The 13,870-nt window shown below is 45.6% G+C and overlaps 1 protein-coding gene across 1 annotated transcript in view; it reads right to left on the bottom strand.

Moving 5' to 3' along the window:
- B4GALNT3 (beta-1,4-N-acetyl-galactosaminyltransferase 3) overlaps nt 1-13,870 on the bottom strand; it is a 60,996-nt gene that overhangs the window by 22,364 nt on the left and 24,762 nt on the right. The window contains exons 2-3 of the mRNA XM_031589860.2: nt 2,180-2,283; nt 1,441-1,518 (exon numbers count right to left, since the gene is read on the bottom strand). Coding sequence (XP_031445720.2) covers nt 1,441-1,518; nt 2,180-2,283 — 182 coding nt within the window. The remainder of the gene's footprint in view (nt 1-1,440; nt 1,519-2,179; nt 2,284-13,870) is intronic.

The raw sequence follows: 13,870 nt of genomic DNA, 5'->3' as shown, positions 1-13,870 counted from the left end.
ACATTATTCACTTTCTCACTACAATATCCAAAGCTGAAGATTCAAACCACCTATTTCATCTCCTGATACCAAAAGAGGAAAATTGAGACCCATTGTTTGGCCATGCTGGCTGCAGTACACCCTGCACACCTGTTAATTATTCATTTTTGTCAGGAATATACCTCTGTTCAAACGAAGCTCAGCTCCATGACCTGTGGGAGGCAAACCACCTGCTCTCACCCTAAGAATCAGGCTTCAATTAAGTGCTTAGAGATGCAGCCAGGAGGACACAATGGGATCATAGACCTCAGGTAATTAATTCGGGCAAAGTTACAGGAAAACCTAATCCCCAGGCCAGGGAAAATTTCAGCTGGTGATTACACAGGGAACAGGCATCTCCACACAGAGCTGTGCCTGCAGATCCCTCTCCTTCCCATGCAGATGGCATTGGTGAATCCAGGGTGGGAGTGTGGCAAGGCCAACCAAACCCACTCCCCCACCTTTATGTCCTGGGACTCAAAAGCCTTCTTGCAGCAGAACTGCAAAGGCACACAGTTAACTCACAGTCAATCTGTTGTCCCCCAGGACACCTAGGTCCTTCTCCTCAGAGCTCTTTTCCAGAAGGTCATCCCTGAATCTTACTGATGCATGCTGACCATGTAACACATTTTTGAAAAATCACTGAGTGGTGGAAAACAGAGACAACAGACAAAGCCTCCAAGAAACTGTGGGAATGTCACAGGATGAGGAAGAAGCAGCAAATTCACTGCATCCAGTCTGTGCACAGCAGCAGCTTTCGTCCTGATGAGACTTAACATGTCATTCATCTGGGAGGCAGCCCCTTCTAATTGGTGCCAGTCTCCAATCACCAAATGCCCCCTGGCTGGTGTCTCTCTGATTATCAGTAGGCTGCATTTCTCCCTTATCTGAAGAGGAATGATGAGATAAGGGGACAGGGGAGGAAAGAACAAATGAAGCACGAAGAAAACAAAGAGAATGTTTGCCCCAGCCTTCAAGGGTCACCAGAGAAGGTCTCCATTCATCAGAAGTTTCAGTGAAGTGAAGAGACCTCTATGTACAGTGTGCAGGGATTGGGTAACAAGCAAATGCCAGAACATGAGCATAGCATGACACCATTGCGTGCCACAGTCAAGTATTTACTTGCTGAATACTTGGCCCTGAATAAACCTCACCTTTCGAGGACAGCAAGCTGCCCGCTCAGGGAATTATGGAAGGTGCACGGTGCCTCCGTGGCTGGGGAAGATGCCAGATTATCAGAAATCTGGACACTTCTGTCTTTCCAGATGATTACTTGGGTCTGTAAGTGTCATTAAACAGGAGGGGATGATAGCGAACGAAACAAACGCATTTCCAGGCAAAGGGTCCTTTCCTATTCCCTTCCAATCTCAAAGGTCTCTACCTATGGCTTCCTCATGCAGAATGTTGGAGAAAGGCACCAACCTCTGGCATCCATGGGACAGGGTTGTTCACAGCTGCATAATTTGATTTATTCCTCCCACTTCTTTGATGCTCTTGGTTCTGAAATACAAGTAGAAGAAAATCAAAGTGACCTGATAAGCAGCCAGGCATTGACACCTCCACAAGAAGGTTCAAGTCTTGTTGCAAGAACATATGACAAAAAGAGCAACTTCCCATAACTTCTTCAAAGGGGAGGCTGGCCATTGGAGGCATAGTGGGGTTGGAAATTCTCCTTGGTTTTCTTGACAGCAGATTTCCATAGTGAGCCACTGAGAGGAAGAGATACCAGCACTTTATAATGGCTGCTAGCACAGAGCTAAAACTTAGGTCATTATCCCTTGGGTTTTTTTGCCCGTTCTTGTTTCAAAAGGTCCAAGCAACAGTTATTCCAGCACTTCCTTCAGGCAATAAAAACAAGCTGTACTTCAGTGGAGCACTATAACCTCTTTTATGACCTTTCATTTCTGCTTCCATCTCATTCAGTGCTTCCTGTGCCACATACACAGCCTTCTTCACACCAACGCCACAACTGAGTACATCTAAAATAACTCAACTGACTACAGTGGAGTCATTGTATGCTAACACTGCTGTGAGTCAGCTCAGATTTTGCTCTGTGGCATGCGCTCTTTTCTGCACGAAGAGAGAGCTGTCTCTTGGTACCAACATCTGAAAGGAAAATTTGCTCTCACAAATATTTAGAAGTTATTCAAAGTGTCCTCACCTGATGTGCCATCTTCTGGGAATAGGAAAACGGGAGGCTTAGGTCTCCACCTGGAACATTTGGGTCTGCCAGAACCTTAGCCAGTTCCCTCCAGCTTTCATATCCTGCACAGAGGCAACAGAAAGGGATGTCAGAGTACAGGCTAAAAAAAGAAGCTGCAGCATTTACCAGAATAAACTTGTCCCTTGCAGGTCTGAGAGACCTCCAACACTCTGGAACACTCCAGCAGAGACCAGGAGTCGTTTATGTGACTTGGAGCTGGCAGACAAGGAGAGAAAGAGAAATTGCCCTTTCTTACTCTATATCTTTCCTCACTAATTTGTTACACTAAAGTTTCGTCATTGTTCTAAAACACATTTCGAAGATTTCATTAATCATCATAGAACTGAGAACTTCTTTGTAGATCCTTCAGATAATCCCATTAGTCAAACTAAAGACTAATTTTTTAAATCAGTGAGCCCAGAAAAAATAGCATATGATGATAAACAGATTCCTAATTAGTTCAATCATCAAAAGAATATTATTCTGATTATGCACCTATTTGTACAATAAAAGCTTTTAATCTTTTCCTGAGTGCAATACCGAATGACTGCAAAGACCACACCTGATGGGACATCTGACTGCAATGCATTAAGTACTAGCAGTGACACAGTTAAGGATGTCCCTGTTTAAGCCAGCTTCCCGGTTCAGATCAGCTGTATTTGACACGTCCTCCCCACAATCAACTTGAGACAGAATCTGGTTTTGCTATCAGGTGAAGTATAGCAAGTCTGAGTACTGAGATGAAAGATTTGTGTCCTCTGTGCTGCTATGCAACAATAGTAGCAGGGATGTGGTCTGAAGGAGCAGCACATTCCACTGCTGAGGAACCTCTGCAGTTTCAGCGTTGACATACCCATCTTCACTGTGCCCACCCAACCAGCATGGGAGGTGTGTTGTGGCTTCAGTAGGGGAGCATGCCCCATCAGTCTGTTTTGGAGGAGGCATTTATAAACGACATGGTTGAGATCAAATCTGTTGAGACCAAGGCAAACCCAAAACAATTTCAGGACCTGCAAGTCACAAATAACCCTTTGACAGATGTTGTTTCCAACTGTGCTAAGCTCTGCGCTAAGCTCCTGGCCTGCTATTGAATCTACAAATAAAATCCTTGCAACTTGCTCCCAAATCTGTGTTCTGCTCCCAGATCTGTGTCTGTCTGAGACAATTAAAAAGCAAGGGTATTGATCCTGCCCCCCGTTATGTAGGGAAAAAATGGCACAATTACTGAAAAGCAAGTGCAATGACTGTGGGAAATGTGAAAGTAAGCTGTCAGAGATGTAACTGTAGAGGTAAGGCTTGGAAATAACTTGGGCATCCTGCTCTCTCAACACAAGTATTGACTTAGGTGTGTGGTTTTGATTCAGATCCTGTTAGATGCTGTTCAGCCACAAATGTCTGATCTAGGTCTTACCATAACCAGATTCTGATCTGAAGTTATGGGTTTTTGATCTTCTGCATAAGGTTTTTCAGTCAGACATTCTGGGTGAGTAATCTACTGATTAATGAAGCTAAACAAATCTCATACTTCAGAGATTGACTGTCATGGGAAAGAGGAAGAATTTCCAGTGCCCCCTCAAAAAATAACATGTGAGAGCTTCCACCTCACTCAGAGTGATGAGGCAGAAACCACTGTCTCTGAATGTCCTGCAGTTGAATATAAGGTCCACTTGCAACAGGGCTGGAACAGTCTTTGCAGTTGGCATGAAATTCAGTGCTCACTGCTTTGAAGGTTCATTTCTACTGGGAGAGAGAAGCACATTTTTTTTCAGGGGAGAGAGCTTGCTGGAAGGAGGACACTGGCCAACACAGCCTGACTTTTGGGCTGGTCCATGGCAGTTGCTCCTGGCCTTGTCTGTGCTCAAGCTCCTATGCACAACTGGCATGGAGCCCACGTCAGATCAAGCACAGAAACCTGGCTATCCAAGTGCCAACAGCTGACATTTCTCTGACCCTTAGAAAAGAGAAGAGAAGAAGGAAATTCTGAATTGTACAAATATTTAGCTAACACTTATATCAGCCAAACAGAGATGAGAAAAACAGCTAGAAATTAATCTGGAGGTAGCAATTTCCTTGCTGAGTAATTTGTACTTGGTCAAACAAATTTACTGATATGGTAGGAAATGAATTTCAGAAAATAATAAGATGAACACTCTCTTTAGAGAAAGTTTGTAGTGCTGCAGTTCTTTGAAAGATCATCTTTTCCCTGGGGATTGCCACGAGGCATCCCTGGAGAATAACCTGACTTTCCTTGCTAGGAGGAGAGAGGTAGCTAAAGAAGTCAGCAAAAGAGACTGAGCTCCCTTCAGTATCCTTCAACCAGAAGACCTGCTGATGACAACTGCTGCTTGAAGGCACTGAGATAGCCTTCTCCCCAGCACAAGGTTCAAGACATTGCCTTGCAAGTATCTTCCCATGAGCCAGAAAGCAGAGTGTTCTACAGCAGAGTGACTACATTCACTGCTTTGTCTTGGGAGCAGTAGAGAAGGATGGTCTATGTGGTCTGTAACAGGTTCAGCCCATCCTTGAGCCCTTTATGAGCACTGCACTGAAGCCCAGCTTCTGGAGCACCTTCTTGATGGCTGTTTAAAGTCAACAAGAAACCAAAAGAGGGAAAATTTAGATTGGGTATATGGGAAAACTTTTTTATGATAAGAGTAATGAGGCACTGGCACAGGCTGCCCAGAGAGCTGGTGGATGCCCCGTCCCTGGAGACACTCAAGGTCAGGCTGTACGGGGCTCTGAGCAACCTGATCTACATGTGGGTGTCACTGTTCACTGCAGGGGGGGTTGGGCCAGATGGCCTTTAAGGGTCTCTACCGACTCAAACGATTCTATGATTCTCTGTCTGGAAGAAAGCAGTAGTCAGGATTTTACTTCAGCAAAACACTCAGGTATTAATAGGAGGGAACGCTAGGACTATTAGCTTTGATGGTTTAGCTCCACTACCTCTACAAAATCGGTTCTGGGTAGGATGGGAAAAAGCAAAAAAAATGTCAAGGCAAGAATCAGAAGCTTAGGAAGAGCTTTTCTGGAATCCAGGTAGATAGTTGAAGAGGTTGGGCTGGGCTCAGCAGTGGTTTGTCTGCCAGACAGATGCACCAGCCAGATCCTGCTTTTCTCTGTTCTGTGCATTTAGCTCCCATCACTTCCTGAACCATGCTGTTGTTTTCCAAAGCTATTATTTCACACCACAAGCCTCCCAGAAAAGCAACCCTGTCACTCTGATACAGCTTGCCAGAAGAGGCGGCTGGACCCCTACCACCTGCTGCCCCTCCCTGGCATAAACATCCCCACAGCCACAAAAGACACAGGGCAGTGGGTTCACCAAGAGATCACCCCATTGGAAAGGCTGGCACATGACTTTCTGCCAGGCCATGCAAGCTCGCTACTGGCAACCCAGTCTCCCACTGAAGTTTTCTTTCCCAAGAAGTTACTGCTCATAAACCTGCCAGTGGTCATCATACAATGTGTAAGACCTTGGCTAAGGAGTAATGCAAAGCCAGAGCAGGTAATTTGCTGTAATGCCACGGGAAGATGCTGGCAGCCTGCTATGTGGTCAGAAGTTACGGGGTAGCAGAGATGTAACAAGAGAAAATAATGTGAAGGTGTTTCTTGCTCTGGATTGGGTCCCAAGGACCTCTTCTCAGCTGTGTCTTTTCCTGTGCTTAGGCTAAAAGTCAGAAAGGAATCTGCAGGAATTGCAAAGGGTGATGGGGAGATGTCAACAAACAGCAATGACTCTGCTAGAACAATGCACTTGAAGCCTGTCTCAAAAAAGGAGAACAACTAAAAATTTAAAAACAGCAGAAAGTCACAGCCAGAGATAATAGATCAAAGCATCCTGGGAGCTACCAGCCTCGGGCAGGAGCATGACCATAGCTGCTCTGTTCACAGATTAGGTCTATCCAGCTGCAGCTATACCCCCAGCCCCATTCAGTGGAGAATCACAGAATCACAGAATGGCCTAGGTTGGAAGGAACCTCAAGGACCATGAATCTCCAACCCCCCTGCCACAGGCAGGGCCACCAACCTCTCCATTTAATACTAGACCAGGCTGCCCAGGACCCTATCCAATCTGGCCTTGAACACCTCCAGAGATGGGGCATCCACAACCTCCCTGGGCAGCCTGTTCCAGCACCTCACCACTCTCTCTGTAAACTTCCCCCTGATATCCAACCTAAATCTTCCCTCCCTCAACTTAAAACCATTTCCCCTTGTCCTGCAGTTATCTACCCTTTCAAAGACTTGATTCCCCTCCTGACTGTGGGGTCCCTCTAGGTATTGAAAGGCCGCAATGAGGTCACCGCGCAGCCTTTTCTTCTCCAGGCTGAACAAGCCCAGCTCCCTCAGCCTGTTTTTGTAAGGGAAATGCTCCAGTCCCCTGATCATCTTTGTGGCTCTCCTCTGGACCCTCTCCAACAGCTCCCTGTCTTTCTTGTACTGGGGGCTCCAGACCTGGACACAGTACTCCAGATGGGGCCTCACAAGAGCAGAGTAGAGGGGGACAATCACCTCCTTGACCCTTCTGGCCACCCCTCTTCTGATGGAAGTGCCTGCTGTTTCAATCACTCCTTGATTGTATCTGAAAGCCGTGCAAGGGGGAAGTCCCTGACGCTCTCCGTTGATCAGTTGCAGGATGCCAGGGTACATGCAGTGGAGCCAGGCACCTGGCCAAGGCAATATTGTGTCATATTGTGTCACGCTCCAGGGAAGCAGTGTCAGCCTCCTGGCCTACTGCACGCATGTGCGCATACCACAGCACCAAGGATACAAAGCATAAAGATGAGGTGCAAAATGACTTCCTAAAAACATTGGGCAAGGATAAAGTTAAAAAAAAAACAACAAAAAACACTACCAATGGCTTTCGGCCACAAGGGTAAGTGAAGATCAGGTCAGGGAAACTACTAAAGGAAAAACTATCACTCAAATGTAGAGCCAGGACGAGAGATTCTCTCTGGTTACTTATTTAAGTCAGCCAAAGCCATAGGCAATGATCTCCTTGCCCTCAGATCACGATCAGAACAGCACTCCTGGAGTTAAAAGAATTCAAGAAGTTATGAAACCAGTTGTTCCAGAGGGAGCTGGGCAAACCTTCCCATTTCTGGTTAGCACAGCATTCTGCAGATACAATCACTGACTTTTTTCAGGTATAAATCACAAGTTAGAGACAGCTTTTGCAGACAGGAATTACTCCTTTTTTCATCAGTGCTCTGTGGAGGCACATAGTTTTACTGTCCGTGAGTTTTCTGGAAACATGACGCAGAATAGTAAGTACAGAAGGGCTGGCTGAGGAAAGGGCAGAGTGCTGCCCACAGGAACAAAAGAGGAAATGAGCAGCTGTAATCACCCAGCGAACTCGTGCAGCCTCATCTCCAGCCTCACCTGCCAGGTTGATGCTGTTGCCCTCTAGGTATAGGAAGAGCATTTCCTACAGTAAGTAAGGAACTGATCATCAGCGGCTGGGTCTGGAGGGCAAGGCATGCAAGGGATGGCTGAGAGCCCTGGGTTTGCTCAGCGCAGAGCAGAGGAGCTGAGGGGAGGCCTGATGGCGGCTGCAGCTCCTCACAGGGAGCGGAGGGGCAGCGCTGAGCTCTGCTCTGTGTGACAGCGACAGGGCCCGAGGGAACGGCATGGAGCTGTGTCAGGGGAGGGCAGCTGGGGGCTGGGGACAGGTCTGCACCACAGGGCGGTGGGCATGGAACGGGCTGCACAGGACACTGGGCACGGCCCCAAGTGCTGGAGCTCAAGGAGTGTCTGGACACTGCTTTTCAGACACAAGGTCTGATTTTTGGGTGATCCTGTGTGGAGCTAGGAGTTGGACTCAATGATGTTTATGAGTCCCTTCCAACTTGGGGCATTCTGTGATTCCGTGACTCTAGTTAGAATGAACTACTGACCATTGCTTCTCTCACTGCCATGCTGAAGGCAGAGGAGGGTCAGGAGCCAGCTCCTTCCAGTCCACGGGACAGCCATAGCCAGTAGACAGACGAGCCTGGCTGTGGAGGCACAGCTTTGTCTGCACAGCTGTAATCCCCAGGTGACACAGCCAGCAGCACTGAGCAGTGGAAGGACTCCCCTCCAGCCCATCTTCACCTCTTTGATCGGGCAATGAATCTCTCCTCACCCTCCTCTCTTCTGCCTCTGCAAAATTGCACTAAGCAATCAGGAAGGATTAGATCAGGGGAGAGAGATCGAGGCTACTTGGAACTTCAGGGAAAGGAGGTGAAATACGCCTGAACGAGGCCTGAGAAGAACAGCATCTACTGCTGATGTTAGGAACATACAATAGAATGTTTCTGCCATTGCTAATCCCTACAGCAAAGGGGTGAAGCACTTTCTATTCTGCTTCTTTGTGGCACTAATCTACGGGTCATCTTAACCACATAAAACACACTTCCAGATAATAAAAATTTGTTATCAACGTTATGTCCATAATAGTGGAGCAGTTAAAATCATAAACTGCTGGCAAGCTCTAGGCACGTGGCAGCTGTCCTGCTGCACCCCGAGACGCCTGCTGCACAGGCTGACTTCGTATCGACCTCCTTGTCAGATAATGCTGTCAAAAGTCAACAGACTTTCACTTTTTACATTGTTCATGTACCGCTGATTTCTCAAAGTAGCTGCAGCCTGTGTTAAAAGGAGCGGCTCCCAGGCATACCGAGATTAAGGGTATTTGAGTAATTCATATCACAGTACTGTACTTCCTGAGACGAGCTTTCGCCAGGCATTGTTTTTAAAATGTAGGATTTGCTTCAAAACTGGTTACTGATGGAGATCAAGATGTTTGCTTAGTTTGAGCAACAGTAGTTGGCAGTGCTTGTGAAAACAAGAAGGCTCACAGAAGGGCATAAAATCAGGCATTTTCATATAAGTCTAAGGTTTTATCCTTATTCCTGCTTTTAAGATCAAACTAATTTTATGCTATGTGGACTCCATTTTGAAACAAGAATACCTTTAATCCTGGAACACCTACATGGGTTTCTACCAACTTGCTCTCAGTGACCACATCCTCAACTGCTGACTCACACTCTGCAGCTCTGCATACAGTCTGTCTTCTTTTACAAAAACAATAATTTAAAAAATCCCTCTCTGGCCCTCAGGGAGACTGGCATGAAAAGCAGATGTTCCACCTGGTTACAATTAGCGCAAGTGCAAATCCTGTCACTCTCCCCTTCATCTGCAGGCTCTGGTGAAGCCATGCCCATAAAGACTAGAAACACAAGCGGCAACAAAGGCTGGTTCTACTGTGGTGGCAAGTTAATTAAAGCTAGTGTTTGCCTCCACATATTACCAACTCAGTGAGGCAAATCATATTCACGGCACGCGGAGACAGAACTGGGAGGCTTTCTGCCTACTTTTAGGCACGTGTGCAGCACTGTCATTTGCAGCAGTAAGAACTTCTTGCAAAAAGAAGCACATTTCTGAGCGCTTTCAGCCATCAATGGATTTGGTATTTTGATATTCTAAGTGTCTGAATAAATGCAATGAAGAAGAAGCAACATATGTATGAGGATTTCCTCTCCTGAGTATGGGGAGGTACCTGCAAAAATAAAGAAAATGGCAAGTCTACACTTAGCCATTTTTGCCATCTGTTTTTCTTTTCACAGCATGGCTGTGCCCAGGAAAGTTCAACAGAGTAATTCCTACAGCTTTCAGAAAGCTTTAAGTACATTTTACCTAGCTGATCCAAACATCTCAGTGCATTAAAACCTCTCAGAGGGCCTTCCAAGGTTTTTTTTTATAGAGGACCTGCCTAGAATGCAAAGCTGGATGTCAACTATGCAGGAATCCTTTAAGTCAACCTTAATTTTTTTAGGGTATATAGCTAACCCATGACTTTTTCTATCCCGGCTGAGAACTTTCCTAGTGACTCAACAGATTGTTGTTTCCATGTAGATGCTGCATTCCCAAATACAGCTTGATTTCCAGTCAAGATCTATGAAACCTCATGCTGTAGAAAATGTTTTGTGCACTACTTCCATGAAATTATATACATATTTATTTCTCTGTTGCCATTTATATTTGTCATTTTGTTCAAAATTGCTGTAGCCGTTTTCTTCCTGATTCACCTTGAAGACAGTTACTCAATTCCACTCAAGTGTGTTACTTCTGTGATCTCTGTGAGCACTGCTACAGAACTATTGTCCTACACAAACTAATTTAGAAGCGACTGGAGGCAGTCACCTCTAAGGCAAGGGATGAGAGTAAAGGAAAAGAGGACTAAAGATAAGGAACAAGCTGGACAAACATCCACCAGGAATGTTGCAGGTAGGGCTGACATGACCTTAGGACAAGGAAGTGAGCTAAAGTGGCCTTCCTGATGGCCATTCCAGAAATTCTTAAATTATAATTTGCTTATTTTTATTTGCCTACACCCTTGAGGGTATCTGAATGACTGGTCTTCACAGTGCTCTGCATGGGACACCCTGCCCTAACACCAAACAAAGCTCTGATGACAGAGGGACCTCTCAGTGTGGGACAGTGTGGATATAACATTTATGGGGCAGCTATGCTAAGTAGGAAACAAAAGCAGGTATACTGATGAACATCAAACTTAGAGAAATAGGACCATATATTCAAACTAGACACCATTTCATGTGGAGGAAAGGGAGAGAACCGTACCTCTAGCTTATGGGAGTGGGAAGAGCCTGTAACAATAAGGGGACCCAGGAACACAGCCAACGCAGAGGACAAAATATTTCTCACAAGACTGTTTGGAAAAGCCTGTTATGACCATTACAGCACTGAGACTGGGCCACCAGGCCTCAAAGATACTCCAGGCCCCACACAGCCACCCATAGCAGGAGAGCTCAGCTCCCAGTGCTGAAACATAAGCAGAATAGGAAGCATCCCATCAGGCAAAACGTGAACAATTCTACAGAAAAAGCAAGAATACGGTTAGAAGATTCAGAAACATAGCACAGAACAAGACTCAAGACTTTTTTTTTCTGCAATAATGCCTAATTTCATTCTCAAATTAACAGAAAACAAGTCATCTAAATAAAGAGGAACTGATAGAGCAGAGGTTGAGGTAAGTTTTGGTATTGACTTCTAGGTACACTGGATTAGAGACTACTTGGTGCGTGAATTTTGAATCAGCTGAACTCCTTTTGTTAACAGGTTTTAGATGAGGCTCTAGAACTACTCCAAAAATCTCTGGAACTTGGATACAATCCTTGTGGGCAAGCTTACTTCCTTGATTCTGACCCAAACCTCAAAACCCCAGCTCCTGGTTTAGGTTTACATATGATCGAGTGTTGATTAAAACAGCAGTAAAAAAAGCAACTGGAATTTCAGGACAGTTGTCAGGGATATCTGAAATTTCTCATCAATGCTAACAACACTGACAACATCCAATTCCAAAGCTTCATTTGGCCTTAAGTGCCAGGCTCCATCTCTGTTTGTGAAGGATTTGTCTATGCCCCTGAACCCACCACTACCACCCCTATGTAGCAGAAGAGCCACCAGTAACGCTGTCCTCTTTCCTCTGAATCGCCAAATACCGACTGCTAGCCAAGCATGCAAGATGGAATAATGATTTCATGTATTATGGTGAATCCTGTATACCTCTTGTGCAGAAAGCACACTGCCAGCCCTCCCTGAGGGCACAGACACTTATTTCTCCATAGTTTTATTTACACAACAGGGGTTGCTATGGGGAGGAATCACAGTTGTGTACAGTCTCTTGAAAGAGCTCCTACACAGCAACACAAGAAATCTGAAAAAGAGTCTCTGAAATACCATTCCTTCTCCTCCTATACTAAATCCCATGTCATGTCCTGCTCCTAGTGTCGAACCAGCCTGTGCCACACACTTCACAAAAACCACAAGGAAAATGGGGACTGGGAGGCTGCTCCATACCCCAGAGAGAACAAACCCATAGACATGCAAAGACTGAGACCAGGCTGAAGTTTGGAAAGCATAGACTGCAGGGGCCCACCCAAATGCTACTGGGGGGTCTACTCCCCACAAGGCACCACAAGCACTCCTGAGGGCTTCCAGGGCTGTTCTGATACCCAGAGGGGATAGCTGGGTTAGGCATCTCGGAACGGGCTGCCCGCGTTACAGAGCTATCCTATTTCAGTGGAATGTTTAACCAGGCTACGGCTTCTACCAGAGTAATAAAACTGCCCTGCCAACTGCTTAAGGTGGCTTGCAAGGACTGAGTGCAAAATTACTGCTTTCTTTCAAATGCGCTGGAAATTTCCATAGGGCAAGGAAGAGGGCTTTCTACTGCTCAGCACAGTCCAGCAAGTGCCTCATGAACCTTAGGACAAATGAAGCTGCAATGACTGTCCATTCTGTCTCTTATGCAACTTAGTGCAGGAAATACACCCAGTAATTCCTGCATTAGTTCCAGAGTGAATATCCAATGAAAATATGGTCTGACGTTGGTTATTTACATCCTGATCTGATTTTAATCCGAACTCTGTTCTCAGTCTCTTCGTTAAGCTTTAGTGACCTTTTCCACAAGCTCTTGGTGTGATCCCTACTGAGCTTCACTGACTTTGGCTGATTCCGTTCCAGGATGGTATGAGTGTACCACCTTATACAACTTAACTGCATATATCAAAATCTCCATTTCTGATGTGTTCTGCCAAATCTGAAGATGAGTGAAAGCAGCTGGCCTCTTTACTGCACTTAGCAAAAGGACTGGTCGTTAATCATTTGTCCTTTGTGCCTCTGACCACACTAACTCACAAAGCTCCAGGTTATGCATTGCTGGGAGAGCATCAGACCTCAGCTCCTGTACCTTGAAACACTGCAGTATGATTTATATGCTACATACTGTTTTATGGGAAAAGTTCCTAATGCTGTCTCCAGGGATGGTGATGAAGACTGTGTGTGCCTTTAACTTTCCAGGGCAGTCCACTCCTGACTATTCTTTAAATCCACTTTTTCTGCATACTACTTCAAGAACACAGAACTTCTGAGGGTAGAAGGCTCATCTGGAAGACATCTAGACCAATACTCTGCTCAGAGCAGGGTCGACAGAACGGGTTGCTAAGAACCACGTCCAGTCAGGTTTTGAGTAACTTCAGGCACAGAGACTCCAAAACTTCTTTGAGCAACCTGCTTCAGTGCCTGACCACCCTTAGAAGGAAACTTTTTCACACTCTTTAAACAGAATTTCTCCTTTTTGGTTTGTATCCATCACCTCTTTTCCTTCACCTGGATGCCGGTAAGAAGAGTGTCTCTTTATTCCTTACCTTCTTCTATTAGGTAGGTCTTTGCTGCAGGGGCACATCTGTGATTTACATTCAACTTGTCATCCACCCCACGGTCCTTTCCTGCAAAGCAGCTTTCCAGCTGGATGGCCCCAGCCTGTACTGGGGCACGAGGTTATTCTTCTCAGAGAGGAAGGAATTATTAGCACGTCCCTTTGTTGAACCTGATGAGGTTCTTCTGAGCTCATTTCTCCAGAGCTTTGTTTAGGTCCCTTCATTTGGCAGCATAAGCATCTGGTCTATCAACCCCTTCTTCTAGTTTTATACCGTCTGGAAATTTGTTGAGAGTGTGCTTTGTCTTATTATCCAGATAACTAATGAAGACATTAAATAGTATTTGCCCCACTGTCCTAGTGTATGCCAGTGACTGGTTCCCAGCTGTGTTTTGTACCACTTGACATTTGTTTTTTTTTCAGTCCTC

This window comes from Phasianus colchicus, chromosome 1, assembly GCF_987193195.1.
Source record: "Phasianus colchicus chromosome 1, bPhaCol1.hap1.1, whole genome shotgun sequence".
Lineage (NCBI taxonomy): Eukaryota > Metazoa > Chordata > Aves > Galliformes > Phasianidae > Phasianus > Phasianus colchicus.
Note: the sequence above shows the minus strand (reverse complement) of the source record. Positions and strands in the feature narration are given on the sequence as shown.